Source organism: Ornithorhynchus anatinus, chromosome 3, assembly GCF_004115215.2.
Source record: "Ornithorhynchus anatinus isolate Pmale09 chromosome 3, mOrnAna1.pri.v4, whole genome shotgun sequence".
NCBI classification, from domain to species: domain Eukaryota; kingdom Metazoa; phylum Chordata; class Mammalia; order Monotremata; family Ornithorhynchidae; genus Ornithorhynchus; species Ornithorhynchus anatinus.
Window position 1 is genome coordinate 96370755 of NC_041730.1, and position 13797 is coordinate 96384551.

The 13797-nt window shown below is 43.8% G+C and overlaps 1 protein-coding gene and 1 non-coding gene across 5 annotated transcripts in view; both read right to left on the reverse strand.

Annotated features, from left to right (window-relative positions):
• Positions 1-214: 214 nt before the first annotated feature.
• Positions 215-352, reverse strand: LOC114810561. The gene has a single exon (XR_003758257.1). It is a non-coding gene; the product is annotated as a small nucleolar RNA SNORA7 (small nucleolar RNA).
• An 8830-nt stretch (positions 353-9182) lies between these two features.
• Positions 9183-13797, reverse strand: part of SLC16A9 (solute carrier family 16 member 9) — a 58582-nt gene continuing 53967 nt past the window's right edge. For all 4 annotated transcript variants that reach the window (XM_029060239.2, XM_001508988.4, XM_029060241.1 and 1 more), the window contains one exon: positions 9183-11987. In XM_029060239.2, the coding sequence (XP_028916072.1) occupies positions 11809-11987 (179 nt within the window). In that variant the 3' untranslated portion in view covers positions 9183-11808. The remainder of the gene's footprint in view (positions 11988-13797) is intronic.

The window sequence follows — 13797 nt, forward strand, 5'->3', positions numbered from 1 at the left end:
ATGCTGTCGAGTTGCCTCTGACCCATAGAGACTCCGTGAACACATCTCTTCCAGAATACCCCACCTCCATCTACAATGGTTCTAGTAATGTACCCAGAGTTTTCTTGGTAAAAATTCGGAAGTAGTTTACCATTGCCTCCTTCCGCGAAGTAAACCTGAGTCTCTGCCCTCTATTTTCTCCCATGCCTCTGCTGCTCAGCGGAAGTGAGTTTTGACTTGTAGCAGATTACCTTCCACTCGCTAGACACTGCCCAAGCTAGGAATGGAATGGATATGCCTCTGCCTGACTCTCCCTCCTGTAGCCGAGACTGGTAGAGTACTGGAAACTCTCCAGATGTGATCCTGAGAAGGGAAGGTCTGAATATCACTCAGTAAATTGGAAATTAGACCAGGGAGTTGGTAAATGACTGCAATAAGTTATTGAAGTTGGTGGTATCAATCAATCAATAATTGGTATCTATTGAGCACTTGCCATATGCAGAGCATGGTACTGTGTACTTTGAGAAACAGCGTGGCTCAGTGGAAAGAGCCCGGGCTTGGGAGTCAGAGGTCATGGGTTCGAATCCAGGATCTGCCACTTGGCAGCTGTGTGACTGTGGGCAAGTCACTTAACTTCTCTGTGTCTCAGTTACCTCATCTGTAAAATGGGGATTAAGACTGTGAGCCTCACGTGGGACAACCTGATTACCCTGTATCTACCCTAGGGCTTAGAACAGTGCTCTGCACAGAGTAAGTGCTTAACAAATACCAAAATTATTATTATTATTACTAAGCACTGTACCCAAAGACACTCTTCCTGCCCACAAGGGACTTACAGTCTAGAGGATAGAGCAGATGATGTTGGCTTCAAAGAAAAGTAGGTGATGGATGGAGGTGGTGGGAGAGTGACATTTGGGGAGGGAGAAGCAAATGAATTCCTTCTCCATTCCCCATAAATGAAGCGTAATACTGCTAGTGACACCAAAAATTTTGGATGGCAAAAACAAGTTCAGCCTCTACATTTATCCAAGACCACAAGGCTCCTCAGCCAAGGGAAGAATCTTTGAACAGTGAACCATTCATTCATTCATTCATTCATTCATTCAATCATATTTTTTGAGCACTTACTGTGTGGAGCACACTGTACTAAGCATTTGGGAGAGTACAATACAACAGTAGTTACATTCCCTGCCCACAACGAGCTTAGTCTTGAGGAGGGGAGAAAGACATCAATACAAATAAATAAAATTACAGATATGTGCATAAGTGTTGGGGGTCTGGGAGTGGGGAAGAGCAAAAGAAGCAGTTGGGGGTCTGGGAGTGGGAGATGAGGAAAAGTGGGGCTTCAACATGGTCCCTGTCCCACAAGAGATTCAGTCTAATCGGGGACAAAACAGAGAAAGGAGGAAAGAACAGCAATAGAGTCAAATGAATTCCAAAGAGGAACAGAAAGACAGTGGTTCATTGCTGTCTGGAAGGTAGCGTTCTGAGTCTACTCTGTGTACTCTTGTTCCAGGCTCAGGCCTGGTCTCTTCTGAGCTTCACCGGGTGTTAATAGGGCCTTTATTGGGTATCTTGTGCTGATTTCATTTGCCAAAGGAAACCGGCTGCCAAGTGTCTTATCCTCTGACACAAAGGATAATTCAGTTCATTTCAATCATATTTATTGAGCAGTCACCATTTGCACAGCACTGTACTAAATTCTCAGTAGAGTCCAGTATAACAGTAAGCAGACACATTCCCTGCCATAGAGAGTTTACAGTCTAGAGGGCTGTTTTCTCGCCCCTTCTACCTCCCACCCCCCAGCCCAAACACACACACACTCTCTCTCTCTCACCCAATCCCCAGTTGGAGCCACACCACAAAGCCATTTATACCCCTTTTTCACTGTATCTATCTGTCAGTCAATTGCATTTATTGAGCACTTACTGTGTGAAGAGTACTGTACTAAGCACTTGGGAGAGTACAATATAACAATAAACAGACGCATTCTCTGCCTACAATGAGCCAAAACTGAACTGGCTCTGCACACAGTAAGTGCTCAATAAATACAATTGAATGAATGAACTGGCTGTAATAAAGACTATCTTTATTGAAGTTAATGGCATATAATGATAATAATACTAATAATATTATTTAGTAAGCACTTACTGTGTGCCAAGCACTGTTCTAAGCACTGGGATAGAGACAAGATAATCAGGTTGGACAGTCTCTGTCCCTGTTAGGGCTTACAGTCTCAGTCCCCATTTTACAGATGAGGTAATTGAGGCACAGAGAAGTGAAGAGACATACCCAAGGTCACACAGCAGACAAGTGGCAGAGCTGGGATTAGAATCCAGGGCCTTCTGACTCCCAGGCCGGTGCTTTATCCACTATGCCAAGCTGTTTCCCATATCTACACTTGTATCTACACTCATGTTTGGCTTTTATCCTTTACTTTATCCTTTACTGTGCCTCAAGCCATTATCTTGATTATATCTCATCCTGGGTCTGTCACTTGTATGCTGTGAGGCCTCGGGCAAGTCACTTCACTTCTCTGTGCCTCAGTTACCTCATTTGTAAAATGGGGATTGAGACTGTGAGCCCCACGTGGGTCAGGGACTGTGTCCAACCCAATTTGCATGTAACCACCCGAGAGCTTACAGCTTAGTGCCTGGCACATAGTAAGCACTTAACTAATACCACAATTATTATTATTATTGTTATATTTTGAAAACACACCCGTGGCCCCTAAAGGACAACAAGATACAGCTGGTCTTTCAAGCTGTGGTGTGTCAGCAGGCTTGGGCCTAAATAGTCCCACTTAGAGATCGGGTAAGGAGCTAGGAAGAGGCCTAAAGGCCTTTTCTCTACTTTCACAGGTCCAGGGTGGAAAATACTCCCTCTCAATAGCAAATATATGGATGGATTCTCCCAAGAGAACCAGCATCTTTGAATAGCCCCACGTGAAATAGGGACTGTGTTCAAGTTGATTATCTTACCTCTACTCCAGTGCTTGGTATATAATAAGCTATTAATAAATCCTATAATTAATCAATAAAAATGAAGAAAACAGCTACGCTTATATAAGCACATAAAGGTCATTATATCTAAGGAGAGAATGAGCCTGAGGATGTGCAGTTATTTAAAAATATACTTATAATGAGTTAAACCAAACCCATCAGGTGAAAGCTAAAATTCCTCCTCAGAAAGAAACGTGCAAGTTAAAGACTCTTCTGGGGAGGGAATACTAAGTAGGCTTTGAATTGTGCCCTGAAAAGCAACAAATCAGAGCCTTGCAAGGCTACCAAGTGAATCTCTAAGGGCTCCAAGCCTTCATGAGAATGCTGTCTGGCTTCTTGAAAGGAAAATCTCCACGAAGCGTTGCCCAAAGCAATCAGAGCTTTTCAAAGACACCCAGCACTTTGAATTCTGCTAAAATACGGCACGTATTCATTCCCTAAAACGGAGCCCAGGGAAATTTTCCTGCAGGAAGGAATCTAACTAGCTGGAGCTGCAACCAGGGCTTGTGGAGGCAGGGGCTCTGTAGAGGCAGGAACATTGTCATTACAGAGTGGGGAAGATGTGCTGAGTCACTGATCCAGAAATACTCCAAAAAGATGCCTGTTCCAATGTGTGAAGCTCACAGGGACCTGAGGGAGACACTGAAGGACTAACAATAATAATGTTGGTATTTGTTAAGCGCTTACTATGTGCAGAGCACTGTTCTAAGCGCTGGGGTAGATACAGGGTAATCAGGTTGTCCCACGTGAGACTCACAGTTGATCCCCATTTTACAGATGAGGGAACTGAGGCACAGAGAAGTTAAGTGACTTGCCCACAGTCACACAGCTGACAAGTGGCAGACCTGGGATTCGAACCCATGAACTCTGACTCCCAAGCCCGGGCTCTTTCCACTGAGCCACGCTGCTTCTCTACGAGTGATTTCATAGCTAAAGAAAACTATCTACCCACCAGATATCCACAAACCTGATCGGTCAACAAGAGGCAAAACACCGACAGGCACTGACACTCTTGCCGAATTGCAATGAAGGGAATCCCGCTTCTGGTCCTTGTCGTTTATAGGACTGTGGTCAGACACTGTGGATTTCCCTTCTGCACAGCTTCTGTTCTAAGAAAGATTGCAGTAGACATTGACGGATTTGACCTTGAAGGCAAAGACTGTGCCTTCTTATGAGCTTGAGAGACAGAACGATGAGAAGCCGCAGTTCAATCGATCAGTCAATCGTATTTATTGAGTGCTTATGGTGTTCAGTGTAGTATACACTGCTTGGGAGAGTACAAATTAAAAGAGTTGTTGGACGTGTTCCCTGCCCACCACAAGCCTACAGTCTAGTGGGGGCTAGAGACATTAATAGAAATAAATTATGGATATATATGTAAGTGCTTTGGGGCTGAGGGAGGGGTGAATAAAGGGAGCAAATCAGGGTGATGCAGAAGGGAGTGGAAGAAAAGGAAAGGAGGGCTTAATCAGGGAAGGCCACTTGGAGGAGATTTGTCTTAAAGGTGGGAAAAGTGATCGTCAGTCAGATGTGACGAGGCAGGGCGTTCCAGGACGTGAGGGAGAGATTGGTGGCTTTCAATATCAACTGTGTTTATTGAGCTACTTCCAGGTGCCAAATCCTGTACTAAGCACTTGCATCCCTGCCCTCCAAGAGTTTCCCATCTAATAGCAAAACAAGGAAAAGCTAAAGTGCCACCTAAGAGAAACCGGATAATAATTACTAAAATGGAGGCAATTCAACAGCTTGGGGAAGAAAGATAAGATCTGTAATGAAAAGCTCATTTTGACACCAAATGGCTCATAATTTTTTTTTAATGCACAGTACTATCAAAGATTAGGGGATCGTATACTCTCATCCAGACCATAAATTCAGACTGAAAATGGATGACATAAGCTTTATTCAGTGCAGTCATAGTTCACCCACAGATATTGGCCCAACTTTCTCCATTCTGTTGGCATTTCATTCAGAGGAGTTGGCACACATCTCTCCCCCAAGATCACTTAACAGAGACACTTATTAAGGGCTTACAATGTATGAAACGCTGTAATGAGTCTTGGGAAGAAGTACAAGGGCACTGATTCAGACAGGGCCCATAGCCTACGTGGGCTCAATATGTAAAAAGGAGAACAGACACACAAGAGGAGAAAAGAAAAAAGAAAAATGGTGGCTAAGAGGAGCAAATCAATAACAAAAGTAACAGTTCATTAGAGGTTAAAGGAGGTAGTCTTCGGTGTCTTTGGGCTCCTTGCCATTTCGGTTGTAGCTTCCCTGGTTTAAATGGCCACAAACTTCCACGTGGGTTGGTAACTTTGGTCCCCAATGGCAATCCCGAATACACCCCACAGCTCTAAGTATTAGGGAGGTCTACCTCTTTGGATACCAGATTCACCTTCTTGCTATACCTGCAGGATTTCACGTGCGTAATAAGCTGCCTAAGAGCAGAAGCAAGTGTGAGAAGTAGCTTGGCTTAGTGGATCGAGCATGAGCCTGGGTTCTAATCCTGGCTCTGCTACTTGCTTGCTTTGTGACCTTGGGCAAATCACTTCACTTCCTCTGGACCTCAATTTCTTCATCTGTAAAATGGGGACTAAGCACCTGTCCTCCCTCTTACACTGTGAGTCCTATGTGGGAGAGGGACTGTGTTTAATCTGCTATTACATCTACCTTAGTGCTTTGCACATAGTAATGATACTAATAATTATGGTACTTGTTAAGCACTATGTGCCAAGAACTGTTCTAAGCGCTGGGGTAGATACAAGTTAATCAAATTGGACACAGTCCTTGTCCCGCATGGGACTCACACTTTTAATCCTCATTTTACAGTTGAGGTAACTGAGGCCCAGAGAAGTTAAGTGATTTGCCCAAGGTCACACAGCAGACATGTGGCAAAGCCAGGTTTACCACCCAGGTCCTTTTGACTCCCAGGCCCGGGCTCTATCCACTAAGCCATGCTGCTTCTCTAAACCCCAGTGCTTCGATTAACAAATACCCCAATAATTATTATCATGTCTACCTACTTTAGTGAATCTCCTAAGCGCATAGTAGAGTGCTCAATAAATTCCAGTGATTGATCTACTGAACTTCTGAGAGAGATTATGGAGCCTCCATCCTTGGCAATCTTTCACGACAGAACAATAATACACAAGGCTTGGACGGTTCAAGGGGCCCACCAAGAAAACACCTGATGAAAACACCAGGTTCAGTCTCCATTCATTCTCTTCAGCCAAGAATGATGGCTGCCATCCTCATTGTTTTATCCAACGGACTTGCTTCAGGAAATACCCAAAACCCAACAAGAGTCTGAAACTCCTAATGGATTCTAACATGAGACTATAAAGGAAAATCTCTTTGATCTTCTGCTGTTTATTATTTGGGCTACTTAGAAAAATGCCATTAAATGTAATACTTGTAGGAATCCCACATGCAAGAATGAGAGATTGGAGCCTCCCTGGGGTTTTTGTTGACTCAGGTGGTAAGGGGAATGTTTTTGTTTAGCTATTAGTCATGAAATGCCTCCAGACAGAATTATGCTTTTGGACAGGGTTTGGAGCAGGGTAGTGGATTGCCTTTCCACACCCATTCTCCCTGCTGTCCTCCTCCAGGGAGAAGTAGGATCCAGAAGGACACAGAGCCCTCAGCTGATTCTGAGAGCCCTCTGTGGATTGGTGGCATGTCAGTCTTGAAGAAGGAAGGATTGTAATGGGGAACCACTCGGTGATTTCCAGATATCCCCTCTCCATTAGGACATAAACTCCTTGATGTGAACCAGCGGTTTTACTTTTATTGTGCTCTCCCAAGTGCTTAGTACTTTACAGCACTCAATCACCTTGTCCCCTCCTACCTCACCTCACTACTCTCTTACTGCAACCCAATCTGCAGATTTCGCTCCTCTAGTGCTAATCTTCTCACTATACTTCCATCTCATCTATCTCGCCACTGAACCCTCAACCACATCCTGACTCTGGCCTGCAATGTCCTCCCTTCTTAAATCTGACAGACAATTACTCTCCCCTCCTTCAAAGCCTTATTGAGGGCACATCTCTTTCAAGAAGCCTTCTCTAAGCACCCCCTCACTGCTTTCTCCTTCCCCCACTCCCTTTTGTGTCACGCTGACTTTATTCCTTTATCACCCCTCCCAACCCCACAGCACTTGTGCACATATCTGTAATTTACTTAATTTATTTATATTAATGTCTCTCCTCCCCCCCGCATCCAGACCGTAAGCCCATTTGGGGCAGGGAATGTGTCTATCGTTGTATTGTACTCTCCCAAGCACCTCTTAGGGTCACACCTGGAGAGTTTCCAGTCCTCTACCAATCTCGGCTACGTGAGGGAGAGTCAAGCAGAGGCCTATCCATTCCATTCCTAGCTATCCATTCCATTCCTAGCTTGGGCAGTGGCTAGCCAGTGGAAAGCAATCTGCTACAAGTCAAAACTCACCCATGGTGGGCTGCAGTGGCACGGGAGAGAGTCGAGGGTGGAGATCCCAGCTCGGCCGCTTGTCAGCTGTGTGACTTTGGGCAAGTCATTTAACTTCTCGGTGCCTCAGTTACCTCAATTGTAAAATGAGGATTAAGACTGTGAGCCCCTCGTGGGACAACCTGATTCCCCTGTGTCTACCCCAGCACTTAGAACAGTGCTCGGCACATAGTAAGCGCTTAACAAATACCAACATTAACATTATTATTGACTCAGGTTTACTGCACGGAAGGAGGCAGTGATAAACCGCTTCCATATTTTTACTGAGAAAACTCTATGGGTCCACTACCAGAACGATTGCAGATGGAGGTGGGGCGTTCTGGGAGAGATCTGTCCATGGCGTCGCTATGGGTCAGACATGACTCGACAGCATAAGTCAACAACTCTCCCAAGCGCTTAGTAGGGTGCTCTGCATACAGTAAGTGCTCAGTAAATATGATTGAATGAATGCTCGATAAATAGTAGTGAATGAGTGAAAAAGCACCACCTGTTCTTTGAGCTCCTTAGCTTTTGAGGGAGAGATGCTACTGACATTGGTTATGAAACTAAGTCCTCTGCTCCCCATTACTTCTCGCCTATCCCTTGAGCTGATATAACCCACTCGACTCTGCATGTATCTCCTTCTAAATTAGCCTGCCCCACAACTCTGAGCTCCATAGGAACTGCTTCGATTGCAGGACTAACTTCCTTTTTCTTTAATGGTATTTTAAAAAGAGCTTACTTTGGGCCAAGCGCTGCACTAAGCCCTGGGGTAGGTGCAAGTTAATCGGATTGGACACAGTCCATGTCCCACATGGAGCTCGCAGCTTAACCCCCAGTTTACAGATGAGGTAACCGAGTCACGGAGAAGTGAAGTGACTTAACCAAGGTCACCCTGCAGACACGTAGCAGAGCCGGGATTAGAACCCAGGTCCTTCTGACTCCCAGGGCTGTGCTCTATCCACTAGGCCATGATCTTCCTCTCATCACATTAAACGAAGTTGGCGCTCACATTAAACGAGGTTGGCGTGTTGGTTGGCCACAGGTACTCTGAATACTGAAGGGAGATAATAAAACATATAGGGAATTCAAATTAACTGGTAAATTACATTTTTCTTGGACTGTCAGTTATCAGACTGTCACATCACTTTGACATCAATATTCCCTATCACCATGGTGATCCCAAAATTATTTCTCAAGAATTCTTTATCATCCCATAGAGTTGTCATAGACTCAGAAACAGTAATTTCATAATTGTCAGGGGACTCAAAGGTGTGCACATGAATAATGTAGAGGCAGCGAGCCTAGTGGATAGAGTATGGTCCTGGGAGTCAGAATCAGCTCTGCCACTTGTCTTCTGTGTGACCTTGGGCAAGTCACTTAACTTCACTGTGATTCACTTACTTCAGCTGTAAAAATGGGGATTAAAACTGTGAGTGCAATCTGGAAGGCCAATCTGATTACCTTGAAACACCCCAGGGCTTACAACAGTGTCTGGAACATAGTAGCACTTTACAAATATCATAAAAAAATAAAAAATGAATAAAAAGAGAAAGAGAAATTCTGGCATGATACTGGGAGGGGATTGGTGATGAGGTGTGAATAGGGCCTTCAGAGAGAGAATGGGGAGACTAAATTCTGCTACAGGTGCAAATTAAGCACCAAGAAAGACATTAGTTCTTATGTGTTTTTACCTAGCATTTCAAATACTATATTTCTGGATATACAAAGCAAGCTTCATAAAATACTGCACAATCTTTATTATGACAAAGTCAAATCTGGTAAGAAAATCCCCATCCAATTTCCTTTATTAAGATGCTGCAAGAACACAAATATAGCCATACATTACGAGCATATGGGGCATACTCTCCGGTACACCCTGGCCTCAATATAGAATTCTATTTAGTTGAATGCTTGAGAGAAGATGAGGGCAATTTACATTTTCATATTTGGACACTGCCCTCCCCATCCTCTAAACAAAGTTACATGGAAGACTGTTAATAGAACACTACTCCAAAAGAGAAACCTAGGCTGAGGCAGTATATATTTTACTGTAACTTAAAATGCTTTTCCCAAATAGTAGATAATATATAAACATAATGAAATAAAGTAAGTCACATAAGATGAATATACATTCTGATATCTAGGGTGCTGAGAGTGGTCATATTGTAAGAATTAAGTATGGATGTGCCATGAATAGTCAATGCATACCAGAGGTGGATATTTTTGCTGCACTGTCATTGGCTACAGAAGGCTTTCATTAAACACACAAAACCTTCAACATTTGGTTCTCCTAAAATGTAGGGATTGCATCCTTGCAGAATCCCGCATTAAGGAAAACACGAGGGCGAACTCACCCCATGTCTGACACTATATCGCACTGTATCCAGACAGACACGTGTTGTCAGAAGAACACTCCCTGATTTTTCAATCAGTCGATCAGTCATACTTTTGAGTGCTTTCTCTATGTAGAACACTGCACTAAGTACTTAGGACAGTACAATAAAGCAGAGTGTGTACACACATTCCCTGTCCACAGTGAGCTTACAGTCTAGAGTGGGAATTTTGCCATCATATTCTATCCAAAGTGCATTGTGAAAAAACCATGCTCTGTTAGAACAGAATATCAGTTCATTTTTAAGCCACTGTCCTTATTAACTACCACATAGGAGAACAAAAAGGAGTGCGTTATGGAAGAAATTCCAGTAGCAGCAGAAAGAATAACGAGCAGGTGATCAAGATCTTTCCTAGCTCCATTACTTCTTTGCTGAGTGTCCTTAGGCTAGTCACTTAAACCACTCTGTGCCTCAGTTTCCCCACCTATCGGAACTGCCAACTACGTACCTCACAGAGGTGTTGTGAGGATTAATGGTTGTAAAGTGCTTGAGGAGCCTCAGAAGAAAGGCAACTTATAAAGTACAAAATATTGATTTATATATTTCAAAAGAAATGAAGAGGCCATTTTGGCACAATGGGAAGGGAGTTCTCTGTTGAGAAAACCATTTTCTATTACTTGCGGCTTTCTTCTTCAGTGGCTTATCACTTCAGCTTTCCAAAATTAAGAAAACCATTTAGTCTTTAAGGATCTTGAAAGAGTGAGCTTCAACTCACTCAACATCTCTTTTTCAAAAAGGTTCTTCCCAAAGGAAGCTGGTGGAGAAAGCTACTGGGTTGGAGTAATGGGATTTCCATTTTGTTTTCCATTTCTATTTTTGCCTTGTGAATTTGAGGATTTCCAGCACACCTTAATCCATCAATGGTATTTACTGAGCATTTATTAACTTTAATGGGCAGCTCCCCCTGTGAGCACGGCACCCTCTCTGAATCATTCTTGAACCTTTCCCTAAATACCTAGTCCAGTGTTTTAGACACACTAGGGGCTCAATAAGGGCTCAATAAGTACCACTGAGGAAATGAATCAGAATTCTCGGCCCTGCAGGAGTTCACCAATACAGGCCGTCTGTTCCCACGGTGCCGAAAACAAACCATGTTTCCCATTTGTGCTACGTGGAATGGTTGAAAGAAAAAAAAACAGCGTATTTCCAATTTGGAAACAAACAAATGAAACCAACCCTTCCTGATAAAACATCTATGGAGTGGAGGCTGCCAGAAGAAAGTGGATTACATCTTATTTGGCAAATGGTGTGGACGGGGCCATGGTAGCAATAACACTGCTGAGCCTGCGTGCTCATCGTGAAGCTCCTCGAGAACAGAGATGGGGATGTTTGTATGCTCAGTGTAATACCAAGTAAACCGCTGGCATCTGGTCAATGAAATACAAGAAGATAATAACTGTCCCCTTGTTCTAGCACGAGGTGAAGTAGTGAGGATATGCACTATCGTGCCGACATTTTTGAATGCCATTTCAACCATCTTATATATTCCCTGGCTTGTTGGGTTTTTTTCGTTTACTGGCTTTTAGAACAATATTTCAAATGGTCCATAATTGAGATTTGGGATGAGCAGTGTAGTTCCCAGTGGTGTCCCCGCACTGCTTGCTTCAGAGCTTTAGAATCGACGGTTTTCTCCCTGGGAATCTTGATCCGGGGACGGATGAGAGGATCACAGCGTTTGCTGCGACTGTCCGCACAGAAGCCTCCGGATGCTATCGAGAGTTTCCACGCTTCCGATGATGACAAAACAGCAGAACCCCTCCTCTTACTGGGCCAAAAGAAAATACAGTAGGTGAAAGTTACTATACAGTACAGGATAGATAAAAGAGGATATTGCTAAGGAAATCTGCATCCTGCAAGAGTCAACAATAATGACATTTTTCAATTACGAAATAGTCTTTGCTGCTCATAAATCACGTGTCAAACCACTAAAATATGTCGCTTGCCGGTAGAAAATGCATTCCAGTGGTCATCTAAGCATTAGATGCAGCTTTGTACAGGTAAGTGTTTGGAGGCGGCTTGGAGCTCTGACTGTAACACGTGTCCAGGGAGGGCAAGGCCACCACCAGCAGAATAAGCCCACCCAGAAGAACACAAAGTCCACTGAAGTAGAATGCAATGTCATAGGTGTGTGTCCAGTCATAAAACCAGCCTGAAAAGAGAACAAGACAGGGGTGAGTACCAATGACCAAATGCACAGATCTACATTTCTACATTTCCAACTGATTCCACATGTGCGATTTAGGTTTCTAGGATTTAAAGTGATTATTTGCGTAGGTGGACCATTACTCTCCAATGCTAAGGAAAACGATATGAGATCGCTGTTTCTTCCCAGCCTAGATAGTGTGCGTTCTTGGACTGATTTGTTAGATGGGAGGGTTACTACAAAGTAAGGGGAGAATAAGGAGAAGAGGGGTTAGGCCAAAGCTATGCCATTCCATCCAGAGATAGTATATTTAAATAAGAATACAGAAAAGAGATGCAGCATGGCCTTGTGGAAAGACCACCGGCCTGGGAGTCTGAGTACCTGGGTTTTAATCCTGTCTCTGCCTCTTGTCTGCTGTGTGACCTTGGGTAAGTCATTTAACTACTCTGTGCCCTCAGTTACCTCATCTGTAAAAGGGGGATTAAGACTGGGAGCCCTATGCGGGACAGGGACTGTGTCCATCCCGATTACCTTGTATCTACCCCAGTGCTTAGAACAGTCCTGGGCACATAGTAAGCTCTAAACAAATATGATTAAAAAAATACCATTTCAACAATCATATTTTTTTTTAGCACTTACTGTGTGCAGGAATGTACTAAGCACTTGGCAGTGTATGGTATAACAAAGTTGGTAGACAAGTTCCCTTCCCCTACGACCTTAGAGTCTAGAAGGGTAGATAGACATAAAAATAAATTATGGATATGTATATAATAATAATAATAATAATAATGATGTTGGTATTTGTTAAGCGCTTACTATGTGCAGAGCACTGTTCTAAGCGCTGGGGCAGATACAAGGTAGTCAGGTTGTCCCATGTGGGGCTCACAGTCTTCATCCCCATTTTACAGATGAGGTAACTGAGGCATAGAGAAGTTAAGTGACTTATCCCACAGTCACACAGCTGACAAGTGGCAGAGAAAAGTGCTGTGAGACTGAGAGAGGGGTGGAAAAAGGGTAAAAATTCAATCGGGAAGCAGCTTGGCTCAGTGGAAAGAGCCCGGGCTTGGGAGTCAGAGGTCATGGGTTCGAATCCCGGATCCCCCCTTGTCAGCTCTGTGACTTTGGGCAAGTCGCTTAAATTCTCTGGGCCTCAGTTACCTCATCTGTAAAATGGGGATTAACTGTGAGCCTCATGTGGGACAACCCGATTACCCTGTATCTACCCCAGCGCTTAGAACAGTGCTCTGCACATAGTAAGTGCTTAACAAATACCATAATCATCTACCATAATCAAGTGTAAAGCGACACAGAAGGGAGAGGGAGATGGGAAAATAAGGGCTTAGTCGGAAAAGGTCTCTTGGAAGAGACGGGATTTTAATAAGGTTTTGAAGGTGGGAGAGCGACCATTAGTTGGACATGAAGAGGGAGGCAGTTCCAGGTCAGAAGCAGGATGTGGGCGAGGGGTCAACGGTGAGATAAATGAGATTGAGATACAGTGAGTACATTAACGTTAGAGGAGCGAAGTGAGCAGGCAGGGTTGGAGCAGGAAATCAGTGAGGCAAGATACAAGGAGGCAAGGTGATTGAGTGTTTTAAAGCCAAGGTTAAGAAGTTTCTGTTTGATATCCACTGTTTCCAAAAGTAGCAACAGAAAGTTAATGCTTAGGGATGTGCCATTTAACAACCCTCCTAGTAACTCTTTAGGTAAGCACCTTGTGGGCAGGAAGCATGTTTACCAGGTCTGTTGTGTTGTACTCTCCCAAGCACTCAGTACAGTGCTCTGCACCCGGTCACACCTCAATCAATATGACTGATTG